The 18822-nt window shown below is 43.1% G+C and overlaps 1 protein-coding gene across 1 annotated transcript in view; it reads right to left on the reverse strand.

Annotated features, from left to right (window-relative positions):
• Positions 1 to 578: 578 nt before the first annotated feature.
• The window catches only part of eme1 (essential meiotic structure-specific endonuclease 1), a 31016-nt gene continuing 12772 nt past the window's right edge, over positions 579 to 18822 (reverse strand). The window contains exons 3-9 of the mRNA XM_033044466.1: positions 17474 to 17613; positions 14527 to 14616; positions 12896 to 13017; positions 11392 to 11518; positions 8798 to 8913; positions 4246 to 4435; positions 579 to 1758 (exon numbers count right to left, since the gene is read on the reverse strand). Of these exons, the coding sequence (XP_032900357.1) occupies positions 1591 to 1758; positions 4246 to 4435; positions 8798 to 8913; positions 11392 to 11518; positions 12896 to 13017; positions 14527 to 14616; positions 17474 to 17613 (953 nt within the window). The 3' untranslated portion in view covers positions 579 to 1590. The remainder of the gene's footprint in view (positions 1759 to 4245; positions 4436 to 8797; positions 8914 to 11391; positions 11519 to 12895; positions 13018 to 14526; positions 14617 to 17473; positions 17614 to 18822) is intronic.

Genomic DNA, 18822 nt, shown 5'->3' on the forward strand with positions numbered 1-18822 from the left:
CACTCGGTTGCTCCGCTCCCTCACCGGGTACCCCCTAGGCCAGTGATCGCACAGCCTCCCCCCTTTCAAAAACGCTCCAATCCAATTTAAAGCATATATATTGCATTCAAGTGTAAGTTAAAAGACTCGCTACAGTATGCACCATATTGCACAATTTCAAGCTGAAAAATGCAAATGTTCCGTACCAATGGGTACGGAACATCCCCCCCCCCCCCCCCCCCCCCCCCGGTCGCTATACTCCCTCGGGCTTGGTCTCTCGCAATTTCTCACTCCCAACTCTCACACAATGTTGGCAGCCCTGTAATCTAATTCATGTATTGTAATTAGCACATGAAGCCCTTGATAACTTATCTGGCTTCTGTTTTTTTTTGGTGCAATTTTAGTAACAAAGTGTGAGAGCAAAAACTGAAAGGCAGTGGCCTGGTCAATTTCTCCCACCCACCCATAAACAACATCAATTGCAGCTTCTAATCTTAGAATTTGTAAGAAACTTAAGATCTGACAAAGATAAAGCTTATTTGTTTCCTTCCACAAATTCTTAACATATAAGGAAATGATAGAGCAATTATTTGGCGAGGTTTTAAAAATAAATCAAAACCTTTATTTTGACTGACAAGATTATTTCCACATTAATTTTGTTTTTCCTTTCTTTCTACTTTTTCATGAAAACCTGATTTTTGCTTGTTTCAGTTCATTGCTTTTAAATAATGCAAATTCTTTACTTTTTGATGGAATAAATACATGACAGGTGTGAAGGCATTATCGCCTAGCCTTACCCGGAGCTCACTAAATTTCTACATCTACACATTTTCCATCAGGGATCATGTGTATAAGCATCAAGATTAGAACCACAACCCACATTTTAAGCTTCAATGCCATCTGAAGTGCTCCAGTTGCCTTAATAGCCAAAATCAGTTGACTTAATGCTAACAGAATCTTAAGCTAGAATCTGTTTGTAGAGGTCAATATCACAGAGGACCATGGATGAGACCTTCCCTCCAGGGGACTCTACCAAGGCTCCTCACCAGGTCATTGAAATATTAGTTATCAAATCTCTCAAACTTTATACACAAGTTTAGTTATTATAATAGAATGAGAGTGCAAATTCCGATTTTACTATCTGACACCGACTTCTATCACATCAGTGTGGGAGGGCTCTTGCAAACTTCTCCCGATGTTTCATGGCAGCTTCAACGTGCCTGGAGGGAATGATCTCATTAACGAATGTAGTATATGTTGTAAAGAAAGCTGTGTTCTCCTCCCGAACGCTCGGACAGTGCCTTGGCATGATCAAGATAGAGTGAATGTTTTTGGAATTCCAGATTTGTCACACTAACATCAATCCATTAAAATTGCACTTCTCAATCTCTCCACTATAATAAACTGTATATCTCCTATCACTTTTGTCCTGTCCTATCACTTTTGTCCCTTGCTACAGAGTAACTTAGGCTTCAAGATTGGTTACTGTCGCTCCAGCAGCCAATCTCATATTCCAGTCACAGGAGGGGATTAAGGATGTTGACAGTCTACGGAAACAAATTTAAAAAATGCATTTCAGAAGCTTCTGATCTTGAGAAAGTTACTACTGCATTATTCAAGAAAATGTTCTGGTTCCAAGGTAGTCATCAGCAAATGGACACGTTTCGACAGTTCAGGCCCAATTCTCCGTGTTGTCGAGGTTACTCCTTCTCCACGGCGAACAGGAATGTCAGCCAGCAGCTTCTCCTTCTCATGTTCAGAACTACATATCTGGTATGCCTGCACAGACAGACAAGCAGTTACTTACCAGTATTTTGTTGCAATCAGTTATACAAGAACAATGATCAAATTAAACAATATTGATCCTTTAAATATATCCCAACAGGAAAATATACAAGGTATTCAAGAGAAAGAAGAAATTTCACCTGGAATGAACTCAAAATAGGAAACAATATGTTCATATTATCTGCCATAACTGAGAAAAAACACACTAAAAGTGGGATTTAGATCAATTACGGATTTGGATGGTGAAATAGGTAAGAGTTTAATCTGAGCAAGTGTGAGGTGTTGCACTTTGTTCGAATGTAAGAGCAAAGTATTCATTTAATGGCAAAACCATTAGCAGCATTCATGTGCAGACAGATCTTGGAGTCCAAGTCTATAGTTCCCTGAAAGTGGCAACACAGCAGATAGAGTGGTAAAGAAGGCACATGGTATGCTTTGAGTACAAGAGTCAGGAAGTCATGTTGCACCTTTATAATCTTTGGTCAGAATGCATTAGGAGTATTGTGTGCAACTTTGGTTGCCCCATTACCAAAAATATGTGGAGGCTTTGGAGAGGTTGCAGAAGAAGTTTACTAGAATGCTGCCTGGTTTAGAGGGTATTAACTACAAGGAGAGGTTGGACATACTTGGATTGTTTTTTCTGGGGCGTCCAGATGAAGGGAAGACTTAATAGAAAATTAGAGCAGCAAGGTGGCTTAGCGATAGAGGTGCTGCCTTACAGCGGCAAAGACCCGGGTTCGATCCAGACTACGCTTGTCGGAGTTTGTACGTTCTCCCCGTGACCAGCGTGGGTTTTCTCCGAGATCTTAAGTTTCCTCCCACACACCAGAGACGTACAGGTTTGTATATTAATTGGATTGGTATAAATGTAAAATTGCCCCTAGTGTGTGTAAGGTAGTGTTAATGTGCGGGGATCACTGGTCAGTGTGGACTTGGTGGGCTGGGATCACTGGTCAGTGTGGACTTGGTGGGCTGGGATCGCTGGTCAGTGTGGACTTGGTGGGCTGGGATCACTGGTCAGTGTGGATTTGGTGGGCTGGGATCACTGGTCAGTGTGGACTTGGTGGGCCGAAGAGCCTGTTTCTGCACTGTATCTATAAACTAAACATCTAGAGCATTCGTTTCAGGCACCTTAGTGAAGCTGCCATGTAACAGTGGAAAATGGCAGGAAGATGGAACTTTCTTCACAGAGTGGAAATGTTAAAGACCAGAGGGCATAGCATTAAGGTGAGAGAGAGTTGTTTACAGAAGATGTGCAGGGCACCTTTTGTTTGTTTGCAGAGCGATATGGGTGCCTGCAGCATGCTGCCAGCGATGGTGGTGGAAGCTGATATAATAGCGGCATGCAAGAGGCTTTTACATAGGCACATGGATATGCAGGTAATGGTGTGATATGGACCACATGCAGTCATATCATGTTCAACACAGTCATGGTGGGCTGAAGGGCCTCTTTCTGTAATTTTTTATGTAGCTCAAATCTTTTTTTTTTTTTTGCTGTGGGTGGGGGGGGGGGGGGGGGAGAGCAATAGCTCTAATCATATTCCCTTGCTGTGAATTCTTCCACTGGAAGAAATTTGATTATTTGCATCAACACCAACAAAATCTTTTATCGTTGAAAGATCAATCAGACCATATTTTGTCAATGCAAAGAAACAAATTTCAAATTTATGCAAACATCCTTGTAATTTGACTCGTATTCTGCTGAATTGTATTACACTCCTTTCCAAGAAAATTGGGTGGCAGATTTGCACAACAAGTAGGTGGCAGTGATGTAGCTGCTGAGGCACCACTCCATTGACCTGGTTGATCCCAACAATAAGGGTGTTTGCCTGTATGGACTGTACACTCTCCCCTTGATCGTGTGAATCCTCGTTATCTCCTACACCCCAAATGCAGGGAAGATCATGTCTCACAAATCTGGTGGAGTTTTCGAGGAGGTAACTTCTCCCTCGCTTGCCCATTAACTCCCATGTTCTCCTGCCAACCACTTCCACCACTCAGGCAGCATGTTCCAGGCACCTACCAATCTTGCCTTTTGACATTTCCACCCTGGGAAAAAAAGGGGTGTGACTGTCTACCCTGCTATTGCCTCTCATCATTCTATTGCCAACTAACCACCCAACCAGCACATCTTTGGAACCTGGAAGACAACAGGGTACTGTGGAAAACCAACAGAGTTATGTGGGAAAAGTGGAATCTCCATGAAGATAAAGCCCTGGTTGGGATCGATCCTGTGGCACTGGACCTGTCTGGCAGCATTGCCGACTACTTCACCCTTCAATGCATCTGGAAGCTCAAATATAAATCTATACTTTCATCCAAATCAATGAGATCATTGAAATAAAATGGTAAAAATGCAATGCCCCAGTGCAGATTCCTGAGGAACACTGTGAGCCCATTGTACACATTCACATTCTCTTCTAATCAATTGCTATTAAGTTCAGCAACTGTGTTGCATTCATGAAACATCGTTATTTGTACCTGGGTAAGTAACTTTGGAGATGGATAGACGGAGATGATAGCATTTGCCATTTCAGAGCTGACCCGGTTTAGTTGTTGAATTTGCTTCTTCCAAATGTTTAGGAGACCTTTTCCAGAAGGATCAATCTTCACCCGCTTTGACCCATCACTTTCTAAGTAGACAGATAATCCTTTATTGTCCCGTGCTCTCCTGACAAGATAGTGGAAATATTTCAGTTACATCGCCCTGTACAAATCTGTATACATATTTAATTATATGCAAATCAAAAGAATGGACATTTTACCAGAGGGTTCATTTTAAAGAGAAACCACATCTACTGAAAATAAAAATTACACAATGCTTAAGTGAAAAAAACTAAACAGAATCAGCGTTTATAAAGACTGACAACACTGTCCAAGTGATCATGGTTCTGTGTATTCTCAGCACTTTCTTTCCTGATCTGGAATAATTCAATCACATATGCATGCAGTGCAGAAATGGACCCTTTTGGTCAACCTCGTCCATGCTGACTGAGATGCCTCGTGCTAATTGCATTTGCCTGCTTCAGGCTTGGATGCCTCTGCTATGTTAGTGCCAGTCCGAACGCTTTTTAAATGTTGTCATTGCAATTTTTACCCGCTTGCCTTTAAACCTGTGCCTTCTAATTCTAGACTACGATAAATGCTTTATCCTATCCATGCCCCTCATAATTTTAAAAACCTCAGCCTCCTATGTTCCCCCTATGTCCACTCATTGAACAGTACAGCACAGTAACAGGCACTTTGACCCACAATGTCCATGTTGAGCATGATGTTAAATGAAACTAAACCCATCTGTCTGCATGTGATCCATATCCCCATACTTAAGTCTTTTAAATGCCACTATTGGATTTGCCTCCACCGCCATCTCTGGTAGCGTTTTCCAGGCACCCACCATCTGTGTGTAAAACAACTTGCCCAGCAGATTTCCGTTAAACATTGCCCCTCTCCTTTTAAAGCTAAGACCTCTAGTCTTTGACATTTCCACCCCAGGAAAAAGGCTCTCACTGCCTATCCTAATATCACCCCCTCATAATTTTATATACTTCTATCAGGTGTCTCCTCAACCTCTGACATTTCAAAGAAAACATGTTAAGTTTTTCCAACCTCTCTTTATAGCTACTTCCCTCTAATCCAGGCAGGATTGGTGTAAACCTCTTCTGCACCCTCTCCAAAGCCTCCACATGCTTCCCGTCATGGGTTAACCAGAACTGCACACAAACTCCAAATGAGGCCTTACCAAAGGTCCATAAAGCTGCAACATGACTACCTGACATACTCATGCCCTGGCCAATGAAGGCAAGCATATCATTTGTCTTCTTTATCATACTATCTCCTTGTGCTGCCACTTTCAGCGCGCTATGGACTTGGACCTCAAGATACCTCTTTACATTAGAGGTGTTAAGGTTTTGCCAATAAATATTTCCCCTTACATTTGACTTCTGAAATGTAATACCTCACACTTGCTTGGATCAAACCCCATTGATCATTTAGTTTAGAGATGTAGCATGGAGCAGTCCCTTTGGTCCAACGATCCACGCTGCCCATTGATCACCCATTCACACAAGTTCAATGTTATCCCATTTACGCATCCATTCCTTGCACAGTGGGGGCAATTTTACAGTCTAGATAACTTACAAACCCGCACATTTTGGGGATGTAGGAAGAAACCGAAGTACCTGGAGAAAACCCACAAGAAGAATGTGCAAACTCCACACAGACAGCACCTAAGATCAGGATCAAATCCAGGTTTCTGTCCCTATGAGAGTCGCTCTATCAGCCGTGTCACTCGATTTCTTTCCCTATTTCTGTAGCTAATCTATAACCAGGGTATACTTGTCCGTCTGGAACTCCACCAATTTTGCTGTCATCTATTAACTTACTCACCAACCAACCACATTCACTTCAAACCTGTCGACTAGGGAGGTGCCGTGGTAGTCTGGCGCGCTAATCTCTACATCTGAGACCAGGCGCCAACTCTCAGACACCTCCTCCTAATTATCCCTGGACCATGACCCCACAGATGAGCATTGTTGGTTTTGAGTCCTTGTAATAATAAAGACCTCACACCTTGCCAGGCTATACACTGTTTATTTAGATTAAACAGCTACAAACTCTTACTTGAGAGTTAACTTCATACTGAGGAGTGCCGTAGCTCGCGATGCTAATAAGCTAGTGGGTGTAACTACAAAAGCATGACTCATAACATGAGTCACTAATCTACATCCCCACTCTTAAAGAATTAATAGCACCATATACCCATAACTAAGCAAAGCAAAAATCACAACCGATGACAAACGTATGTAAAGTCAAACATAGTCCGGATATTTCACGACCGGCACGTGTACGATAGAGGCCATCTCCATTCCTCTTCCCCGGGGACAGAGTTGGTGATTTCAGCACTGTGGGGGAGTGGACCAACGCCTCTGGGGTCGAAGCAGGAGACTGGGACAGACAGAGGAACTGTCACAGGCATGGATTGTTATGCTGGCAAGAGCATGCGAGGGTCACCAGATGCAGACTGAAATGAACTTGTACGATCTGGATAATAGGGTGGCGGTGCGACTCGTTGCAGCGGCTCCTACAGCCTGTCTGTCTTTTTTTATTTTTGTCTAGTTAAATGTAGTGTTTGTGTTTTTTTAAGCTTGGTTTTAAATGTGTATATGTGGGGGGCGGGGGCAGGGGGGGAAACCGTTTTAAATCTCTTCCCTGTTCGGGAGACCCGACCTTTTCCCTGTCGGGTCTCCGTTGTCGTTGGGGCCTAGCACCGTGGAGCGGCCTCCAACCTGAACCTTTTGTTTGTATGGCTGTGGAAACAAAATTTCGTTTGAGTCTCACTGGGGCTCAAATGACAATAAATAAATTTGTATTATATAGGGAGGAGGGATTGGCTCCTTCACAGGCAGAAGATGTTGTCTGTTTCGTCGGTAGGTGCCGCCATCGGCTCTAACAATGTACGAGCGTGGCTCCGAAGCTAGACCAGAAATCACTCCAACACGCCCATGGCCTTTGTCAGTCTGTAAGCGGACCACCTGTCCTTTGGTTAATGGTGGCAGAGGCCTACTCGTCTTGTTGAACCATTTTGTTTTTTTAATGTCACGCTTCTGTCGTAACCTGGTTTGAATATCCTCAGGTGGAAGGGCATGTGGGATTAACGTTTGTTCTGTGACGGGTCTGCCTTGACAATAATCGTTGAGCAGGAGAACCCAAGGCAGGGTCACGGGAAATGTTGCGTAAGTTGAGCAAATCTAGGAATACGTCAGACTTGGCCCTATGAGAACGCTCCATGTTGTTTCGCACTACGGACAGCCCGTTCAGCCAGCCCATTAGACTGTGGATACTCAGGGCTGCTGGTGATGTGGTGGAAAGTTCCATCGTCTGGCAAACTCTCTGGATTGTTGGCTGGTGAACTGGCTGACATTGTCAGTCAACAGCTTGCCTGGAGATCCATGGATTGAAAATTGACGAGATAATTTCGAAATCACGCCGCTGGAAGTGAGGCTGCTAAGCAAATCAATGTTAGACCACCCTGAATACGAATTCACAAGCACCAGGTACTGCTTGCCGTGCCACACAAATAAATCAGCTGCCACTGTAGACCATAGGAGCGCAGGTACAGGATGTGGCAGAAGTGGTTGCTTTTGTTGATGAGGTGCCATGCTATTGCACACAGCACAAGCTGCCACATTGTCGTTGATGTATTCGGCCATGCCATGCCAGGCCAGTAAAACATGCTTTGCGCCTGTGAAACAGTGGCTTCAGCGCCTGGGTGTCCTGCATGGACAGCGTCGAAATACCGGTGATGGAATGAAGCAGGAACCACGGCTTTGTGTCCTTTTAAAATAATCCCGTCTTGTAGCACCAATTCTTCCCGAACAGGGAAGAAAGGTCGGGCTGGGAAAGGAACGTTGTAGTGCTTGTCTGGCCAGCCACGCTTAGTGGTTAGACAACAGGGTCTTACAGAAGACTTTACACTGTGTATTAAAACCACAAAGTAGCCACTCCCTACATTCACATGGTGGGGGATTGGTAATGAACCGGGTAAAATTGGGTTAATAACAACCTACACTACTTAATGCACTTATTTTGTTACATATGTTTTGAAGGCTTTCGGGAACCCCCCCCCCCCTCCCCGCAGTTATTTGCAAGGGTAACTAAAAAATGTCTAACTTCTTCACTGTTTGTGCACAGAGGGACTTAATTAAATCAACTGTTTACCAACAAAAAACCCAACTAATTAGCATTCTAAATTACAAGCCATACTTGCTCCAGATCATTCTCTCAAGATACTAACTAAGATCCAGAGATCGGTAGATTAATCCACTGCAGATACATCACGGTCAAGGAAATCAAAACTCTTATTTTGCAACGATTCAGGAGTGAGATGCCACTATCTTACATTATGTATTTTCATTGCCCACAATCTTCTGCATTACTCAGAGACATTAGCAACATGCTTCCAAAGTGAGTAGAGTTCTAGTTGTGTGAAATTGCACATATGATAAACATATTTTGCTGCGAGTTATGAACTTACTTGAATGGGGCCTCAGCCACGGCTTTGGTGAACATGCTGACATAATCTGCAAACTCCTTCCACGTCTCAAAGAGTTCGACCTGAACTCCAACAGACAGCTGCAAGTGCACCAGAGCCTGAAGCAAGACAAATAAAAGAATCAGACTGCTTTCAAATATGTTCAAAAGGGAACTGCAGATGCTGGAATATCGAAGGTACACAAAATTGCTGGGGAAACTCAGCGGGTGCAGCAGCATCTCTGAAGAAGGGTTTCGGCCCGAAACGTCGCCTATTTCCTTCGCTCCATAGATGCTGCTGCACCCGCTGAGTTTCCCCAGCAATTTTGTGTACCTGCTTTCAAATATCTTGGTTTCTTTGTTCCTGAAGGAGAATATCTTCCATAAGCTTCGGATAAATCATCCACATCAAACAATTGATTGACAACAGCAGTCATCGACAAGAGTTGAAGACAACTTGACACAATATCAAAGCAATCAGAATAAGAACCGGGATGTCATGCTGCAACTTTGTAGTTATTATGATAACTTTATCAATGTTGGGCCCCCCCCATTCATCCTGTACTGATCTCCTCATTCATCCTATACTGATCCCCCATTCATCCTATACTGATCTCCTCATTCATCCTATACTGATCCCCTCATTCATCCTGTACTGATCCCCCATTCATCTTTTACTGATCCCCCATTCATCTTTTACTGTCCCCCCCCAGTCATCCTGTACTGATACTACCATTCATCCTGTAGTGATCCCCCATTCATCCTGCAGACCCTCCGATCCACACTGTACTGACCCCCCCCCCCCCATTCATCCTGTACTGATCCCCCCATTCAAGAAGAATGGGGGGGACAGTCTGAAGAAGGGTCTCGACCCAAAACGTTGCCTATTTCCTTCGCTCCATAGATGCTGCCTCACCCGCTGAGTTTCTCCAGCATTCATGTCTACCCCCATTCATCCTGTACTGACCCCCCCATTCATCCTGTACTGATTTCACCCCCCCATCCATCTATACTGATCCCCCCCATTCAACATCACTGACACCCCCCCGTGCTCTCCCCTCACAATTTTACATACTCCAACCAACACGTACTAATTCATCTGCCTCAATCCATCCATACTGCACCGATTGCCATGTCAAACATTAAAACCGCAGTGTTCGATTGTCACTGCTACTGTTGACACGTTATTACAGAATTCATTTTAACGGCAAATCAATCCTCTTAATATGGAGTATCAGTACTGTAGTTATTTAATAAGCAGCATTCACAACTATATGTTGGATTTATCCAGGTTTTACTTCTACAGTCGGTCATATACATCACAAATTTTGTCAGGAGATATTTCAGTTGAAATTTTAACGTTAATTCTGAAGTGGGAATGATGGAAACAGCGTTTATCAATTTTTTTTTTAAATCTGGTGCGTTCAAACTGGGTATCTTCATTGCTGTTCACAACACGTACATCTAATCTGAATGTCCGGTAATGTGACGTTTTGACACCTTTAAACATATTACCAAAAGAACATTTGCTGCAGTTATGTCCTTTGGCCATCTCTTGGTCAAGTTAGTGTAATGTTTAACCAGTCAGATGGGTGTAGTCGGTTTTAACAGCTATTATCATAAAATGCCTTTAGAAATTTCCTTGTAACCTGTATATTTTGTTGTGGATAAATTATGTGGGAAGCGAGAGTGTTTCTGTACCAATAGCAATAACGACCCATGCTATGGCCATGTCATGGTAATTTTCGGTCCTTCACAGAAAACATGCTTGCATCAATCTGTAGTGTGCATGGTTAAGCATATATGTTACCATGGTCCAGGATTTATTGACACAGGTTGATCATACGCTGAATAATCCAACCACATTTATGTTTGTAAGTGGAAAGAACTAATAGAAATTGCATTAATTGCAATGTGTAAAAAGAGTTGAGATACTGTATTGTAATTTTGCTGCATGTCATTGTGGTATATATCATCTCTTGATTGGTGAATATGTTTAGTTTGTGACTATTTGAAGCAGAAATAATATGTGAATGCTTCTTTGAGCATAATTCCGAATGGTAACTACGCACTTCATCCGAGCACATTATCGCACGCGTCATGCAAACCGTCTTAAATGACCACCTAAACTGTCATTTGGCAACCTAATAAGCTGCCAAGGTTGCCCGGCTGGCAACAGGGAAAAAAAGTTAAGAGAGAGCCCTGAGAACCATGCTGCAGCAGCACTCAAATTCCAAATGTGATTCAGGAAGATAATGGGCATAGGGTGCTGATCTAGATTAAGACAGATTCTTCCAAAGTCATAAATTATTTTTTCACTTTGTCGCAAGTGATATTACATTTTCCTTGCCTTGTTACTCCAAATTTAGACAGATTTTCAATGAGGATAGAGGCACATCTAAAGCAAACTCCCTGCTGTCCAGACACTATCTGACTGATCATTCCCAGAATTATTTAGTTCAGTTTCAGATTTCCAGCACTTGAGTTTTTTATTTCCCGATGATGATGGATTTTGCTCCATTCTCCGCTGAGCTACCTAATGGATACTTTCAGTGTAGACAAACCAAAACCGCAGTCCCGAATCCAGTGAAAACTCACTATTTCGACATCTGCTCTTGATATCAGAGACACATTGTGCTCACAACCTTTCCGTCTCCGTTTGTCTTGTCCATTTTTGGCAGCTGTCTGCTGGGGTTTCTTCTGTGATCTCTGCTTCTTCTGTAAACTGCAGATGAAAAATAATATTACACTCTTTTTGATTCCCCATTTCTCCCATATATGTTAGCTTTAGCTGGCAGCCCTCTAGTTCCTTACGAAATTCACAGCATGCGTTTCCAAACTGTTATTTTCAGGAAGCTATCATGTGCTAAATTTGATAGCATCATCCATCATGTAGCCAGTTAAACACATAAGATGCAGACTGGTATGTAATTATATGCTGATGTTTTTCTCTGGTATTTTCCATTTTTATTTCAACCTCAGTGAATGTCCTGGGTCACCTGGTAGGATGATCGATTCCAGCTCGTCAAGCAGGTGAATCATAATGGGAGCAAAAGGTGAGAGGCAAGTTACTGAATCCTAAAAGACATCAAAATCACATTAGATGAATGTCTTCAACTCCTCAATCAATTGAAACATAGAAACATAGAAATTAGGTGCAGGAGTAGGCCATTCGGCCCTTCGAGCCTGCACCGCCATTCAATATGATCATGGCTGATCATCCAACTCAGTATCCCGTAACCTGCCTTCTCTCCATACCCTCGATCCCCTTAGCCACAAGGGCCACATCTAACTCCCTCTTAAATATAGCCAATGAACTGGCCTCGACTACCCTCTGTGGCAGGGAGTTCCAGAGATTCACCACTCTCTGTGTGAAAAAAGTTCTTCTCATCTCGGTTTTTAACGGATTTCCCCCTTATCCTTAAGCTGTGACCCCTTGTCCTGGTCCAACCCCTTAAGAATTTTGTAAGTTTCTATAAGATCCCCTCTCAATCTCCTAAATTCTAGAGAGTATAAACCAAGTCTATCCAGTCTTTCTTCATAAGACAGTCCTGACATCCCAGGAATCAGTCTGGTGAACCTTCTCTGCACTCCCTCTATGGCAATAATGTCCTTCCTCAGATTTGGAGACCAAAACTGTACGCAATACTCCAGGTGTGGTCTCACCAAGACCCTGTACAACTGCAGTAGAACCTCCCTGCTCCTATACTCAAATTGAGTGTTATCCCCTTGAATCCAATCAACTTCATCGCTTACCACTGCTCATTGATGCCACACAAGGTCAACCTAAGCTTTTGTGTCATTCATTGTGTTAATTATTAAGCATGGTCTTTTGAGATCACCATTCTCATGGTAGTGGAAGTGGAGTGGGTGGCATCCCTCCCAAGGCATCGTGGCCTGCTGGAGTTTTTGTGGAGCAATATTTGCTTTGAATTTCTCCACTGAGCATATTTAACAAATGATCATTTTAATTATTGCTTTAATTGTACACGGCAAGGGCGATTAATTGATAGCACTAAAAGATCTTATCTTAGCTTCATGGCGCAATCATTTCAAATTAATAATAATGTGTAAAGTGAGCACTGTACAATGCAAATCTAACCTGAAGTGCTTCTCCAGTTCCACAATGGCCAACGATGGAACTCTCCCTGCACTTTTCTGAAGGATATCAAGAGTAAAACTTTGCAACGTCATCTGGTCTTTGGTAACAGTACCTTCCAATTCCTAGACAGGAGAAAAAAAATTTAAATGATGAACCTGCAAGGAATTTGCAGAACCCACCAAATATGTTAAGTGTTTCCTGCATTTTCTGTGTCAGAAATAATTTTGGGTGCTAATGTTCTTGGCTGAAATTGCTGATTTGCATTTTACCAATGCTTCATTACATCAGATTCCAGCAATTGTATTATAGAATGAAGTTGCTGTGCCTTACTAACAAATGTTACCTTTTCACATATTCACCATCTGTAAACTTTTATTTTCTCGTTCCAGCGTTGGTTACTTTCACCACCTTCTTTCCCACACCTGACAATCAACCCCTCTTTATCTGATTCCACCTCTCACTTTCCAGCTCTTGCCCCACCGCTTCTACGGACCACTTTCGACCAGCTCTCTCCCCACTAGTCCTGAACCTGCACCTCCTCCAACCTCATCTATTGCATCCGCTGCTCTAGGTGTCAACTGCCCCACATCGGTGAGACCAAGCGCAGGCTTGGTGATCACTTCGCACAACACCTCCGCTCAGTTCGCATTAACCAACCTGATCTCCCGGTGGCTCAGCACTTCAACTCTCCCTCCCATTCCGAATCCGACCTTTCTGTCCTGGGCCTCCTCCATGGCCAGAGTGAGTCCCACCGCAAATTGGAGGAACAGCACCTCATATTTCGCTTGGGTAGTTTACACCCCAGTGGTATGAGCATTGACCTCCAATTTCAGGTAGTCCTTGCTTTCTCCCTCCTTCCCCTCCCCTTCCCAGCTCTCCCACAGCCCACCGTCTCCGCATTTTCCTTTCTTCTTCCCGTCCCCCCCCCCGATCAGTCTGAAGAAGGGTCTCGACCCGAAACGTCACCTATTCCTTCGCTCCATAGATGCTGCCTCACCCTCTGAGTTTCTCCAGCATTTTTGTCTACCTTCGATTTTCTCCAGCATCTGCAGTTCTTTCTTAAACATCTCAACGCAAAACCTCACCTGTCCATTTTTTTCCATGGATGACCCACATAGTTCCTCCATCATTTTTTTCCTCATGACTCTAGAATTTGCAGTTGTGTTTGTGTTTGTGTGAGAATGGAAACAGGGCCTCAGTTGAGTTTAAAGTTAACTAGATGCTGAACAAAATGACTGCAGGTTATTAGTGTAGTCATTCTTCAGCCTTGACTCAAGACAAACAAGCATGAACCACTCATGGGTATTATAGCGGAATCCAATCTTTTGTCCTTACATCTATTACTCAAGAGTAACTTGTGTTCCTAAGCAGGGATCTATGATGGATGTGGATACAAATTAGGGACCAAACCTAATTTTCTTTCTCCAACCTATCCTGGAAGCACCAATTTTTATGACAAGAACAATCTTCGGAATACAGAGCAGGAATCAAACCCAAGCTACTAAAGTCTCGCAAGACCATACAGAAAACTTAATTAGTTGGGAATTACATGCAGAACTACCTGCAATTCAATAATCCAGGCATAATTGCACTAAAACACAATGAGAAAATAAATTCTAATGTAATTTTACCCGTTTCTGTGCATGAACCATTGACACAAACTTCTCCAGTGGAATGTGGACTACAACATGAAGCTCATCCGTCCACTCAGTCACTGCATCCTGTAAAGATAAATAGTAGGATATTTAACTCTAAAATTGGGCCACCACTCACAGTAGCCTGGTTAATATAGCCTGTTACCATGCCCTGTACATAGTTCTCTTCAATTAATTAAGACAAGGTGAATGCCCCTACACTAAAGGATACACCTGTAACACCAACAAGTTTCAAATGGAGCAAGGCCTAATGCAAGCATTTCTAAGTCAGTTTGACTTTAAAAAGCTGAAAGGTCACAAGGTCACAAGAAGTAGAAATGCAAGTTTGATGAGAAGGAAGGGCATGTAGCGTCTGAAGAAGGCACCCAACCCAAAACATTTGCATATTCTCCAGAGATGCCACCCGACCCACTGAGTTACTCCAGCACTTTGTATCTTCCTATGGGTTATGGAAAGTTAAGAAAATTAATTTTATAAGTGAATAAGGGTGAATAACACTAACGAACATTCTAGGGACACTGAGCTTCTAGGCTGGACAGTACTGCCCAGAGGGGGAGTTAGTGTTCAGCGACCGGGAGATCGCATAGGCCTAGGCGGACTGAACAAAGGTGTTCAGCGAAACGATTGGCAAGTCAGCATTTGGTTTCGCCGATATATAGGTGTCCACACCAGGAACAGCGGATACAGTAGATGAGGTTGGAGCAGGTGCAAGTGAACCTCTGCCTCATCTGAAAGGTTGTTGGGGTCCATGGACAGAGTCGAGGGAGGAGGTATAGGGACAGGTGTTGCATCTCCTGCGGTTACAGGGTGAAGTACCTGGGGAGAGTGTGCTTTGGGTGGGAAGGGATGAGAACTAGCCGCCACTACTACTATTAGCCACATCTTTCCATATCCACTCCTTTCTGCTTTCCGCAGAGACCGTTCCCTCAGCACTAGCCACATCTTCACACCTTTCTGCAGAGACCATTCCCTGCGCAACTCCCTGGTTAACTCATCTTTTTGCAGCTAAACCACCCCCTTCCCAGGTACTTTCTCCTGTAACCGCAGGCGATGAAACACCTGTCCCTATATCCAAGATTATAAGTGGGTCTTGATCCATCATAATCATCATAATCGTAATTTATTAGCCAAGTATGTTTTGCAACATGTGAGGAATTTGGTTCGAATGGGCCGAAGAATGGCAGATGGAGTTTATATCATATATGTGCGTGTTGCACTGTGATAAAATATACCAGGGCAGGACTTGCACAATAAACTCTAGGCAGGTGGGGAGTGTTGTAGGACAGAGACTAGGGGTGCAGGTACGTTATACCATGAAAGTGGTGACACAGGTAGGCAGGATGGCGAAGAAAGCACATGGCATTCTTGCCTTTATTATTCAAGGTATTGAGTATAGGAGTTGAGGTGTCAAATTGCAGCTGGAGATGGTGTTGGCAAGGCCACCTTTGGAGTAATGTTTACAGTTCTGGTTGCCTTTCTATAGAAAGGATGTAATTAAACTAGAAAGGATGCAAAAAAGATTTACGAGGATGTTACTGGGATTGGTGGGTTTGAGTTATAAGGAGAGGCTGGATAGGCTGGGATTTTCCCCCCATGAGAGTAGGAAGCAGAGGAGGTGACCTTATAGAGGTGTATAAAATCACATATGGTGAATTCCACAGTCTCTCAGGGCAAGGGATTCTAAAACTAGAGGGCAAAGGTTTAAGAGGAGAAAGATTTAAAAAAGAAACCTTGATTCGTGCAGGTGTCAGAGGTTATGGGGAGAAGGCAGGAGAATGGGGTTAGGAGGGATAGATAGATCAGCCATGATTAAATGGCGGAGTAGACTTGATGGGCCAAATTACCTAATTCTACTTCTATCCCTTATGACCTAGGGAAAACATTTTCTGCACAGGTGGTAGTGCATTTATGGAACAAGCTGCCAGAGGAAGTAGTAGAGGTGGGTACAATAATGGCATTTAAAAGACATTTGGACAGGCACATGGATAGGAAAATTGAGTCCGTGCTGTATAACTATGATTCTAGTATTTAGGTGAGCACTGTTTGTCCAGGCGTAGAAGGCTTCAGGCCAATTGCTAGAAAATGGGATTAGTAGAGATGGGTATTCACCAAAGGCTAGTATGCAGGTAAAACAAAAATGTTTTACACAATATTATTGTTTATTGCTAATTGAATATAAGTAGGGAGTTTTGCTTGCTACATGTGGAGTACTGTGTACAGTATTGATCTCTCATTCAAGGAGAGATGTCAACACATTGGAAACATTTCAAAGAAAGTCCACTACGGAACCTAGGGGTACAGGTACGTCGTCCGTTGAAAGTGGCATTACAAGTACAAGTGGCCAGTGTGGTGAAAAAGGCAGTTGGAACATGCAGTCTATAAGCTACCTAGAATGTGCAGTTTATCTCAGGATATATCAAAGGTTGGATAGGTGGTATGTATCTGCTGAAATTAAGAGTTAGATAAAATGTGATATAACTATCTACGATCCTAGTCATCTTGACAGAGTAGAAGTCAAGGTTTCCTTTTCTGAGAAAATCATGAACTAGGAATATTTTTTTTAAAAAGAGGTGATTTATTTTCTCTCAGATACTCACTAATTTTAGGTACATTTCCTCAAAGGGAAGTGGAAGGAGAATCTATGACTTTTTAAGGCAGGCGCAAATTTGATAAACAAGTCAGTGAAAGGTTACCATGAGTGGACAGGAATGCAGAGTTGAGGTTACTATTAATTCAGCCCTGGTCCTATTATGTGGCGGATGAAGCATGAGGACTGAATGTTCATGTTTCCCAATTATATGCTCATGGTCATTCTGAACATAATATTAACAGATTGATTGGACATCTAGAGCAAGTTAGTTCTGCAGCAAGGTAATTTTTCCAGTCAACGGCGTACAAGAGAAAACAAAGGAATATCACATACCATCTGCTGCCCTGCAATACAAGGGTGTCTCCTCCTCCAGGTCACACTGTGGGGAATGGTCTGATCTTCTATTACACAGCTAACCTCCATGACCTGCAGAGTGCTTAGCAGTTGTCCTCCTCCTTCTATCTGCAGCAATCCTGTGAAAGTGAAGTAAAAGCAAAAACATGTTCCACCTTTCACTGAAATTATCAGATTTAACAACTCTGCAAAACCAATACAAATAATAAAATATATTTCCATGTTAGTGTTTAAGTTCCACACATGTCTGTCTGTCTACAAAACTAAAACTCTGATCTTGTTATCTTCCGGTTTGTGCGTTTTTTCTATTTGCGCAAAAACGGTACGAGATAGCACAAGGATTGTTCGCCAGCTCACTCGCCATTCTCTTGTGCTGCGAGTACACAAAGTTTCGTTCCGATCGGTGGTCTATTGTAAAAGTTAGCAAAGTTTAAAAATCTTAAAAACCGCACGTGCGTAGATCGATCTCCTCTCCTGCCAGTCAGCGCGCGCAGATTAGTCTCTTCTCCTGTCAGTTCGCGGGACGGTCCTCCATTTCCTGCGCCATCGCGTCTTTACTGGCGTCTCCTACAAGTGAAGAGGAGGGGGGAGGGAGAGCTGGGGGATGAGGGGATATAAGCCGCGCATGCGCAATTAGGGGCTATGGGTGCGTGGTGGAATATTGTGTTGGGGTTGCGTTGGGGGAACGGGTGAGTGGTGGAATATTGCGTTGGGGAATGGGTTGCGTTGGGGGACCAGGCCTCCCTTGGGACTGGTCCCCCAACATAGTCTAGTACAATCCTATGAATCAACAGACACATGATTAGAATTCAGCAATGCCTCAGGGTCGACTGGAGGTTGAAAAAATGGAAATGTTCTTGATCGAGAACAGGACCCCAGAATTTTGCCACAAGATATGTTAGCAACTCAAAGGTGCAAAGTATTGGAAACTGCAAATTACATTTATATAGTTATTCAAAGACCAAATCACCAAAGAACATCATCAAAGGTGAAATCAAACTGACATGGGGAGATGATGGCATTGAAATTGTTTAATTCGGTCAAGTTTGGTTCGTAAATTAAAAATGGAGATTTTCTGAAATAAACAGAAAGCAGTCAAATTTAAAAGAGAATTTCCCAGCAGAATAAAGTATGGGAAAATTTTAGCAGCTCGGTGTATACTAATCATTGGAACAATGTATTAACAATGTATCATCATAGAGATGTATTGTCTGGGCACAGCACCATATTAGAGGGGGGAGAGAGGGAGAGGGAGAGAGGGAGAGGGGGGGAGGGAGAGAGAGGGGGGGAGAGGGAGAGAGGGAGAGGGGGGGAGGGAGAGAGAGGGG

The sequence above is a fragment of the Amblyraja radiata genome, chromosome 26 (genome assembly GCF_010909765.2).
Source record: "Amblyraja radiata isolate CabotCenter1 chromosome 26, sAmbRad1.1.pri, whole genome shotgun sequence".
Classification (NCBI taxonomy): domain Eukaryota; kingdom Metazoa; phylum Chordata; class Chondrichthyes; order Rajiformes; family Rajidae; genus Amblyraja; species Amblyraja radiata.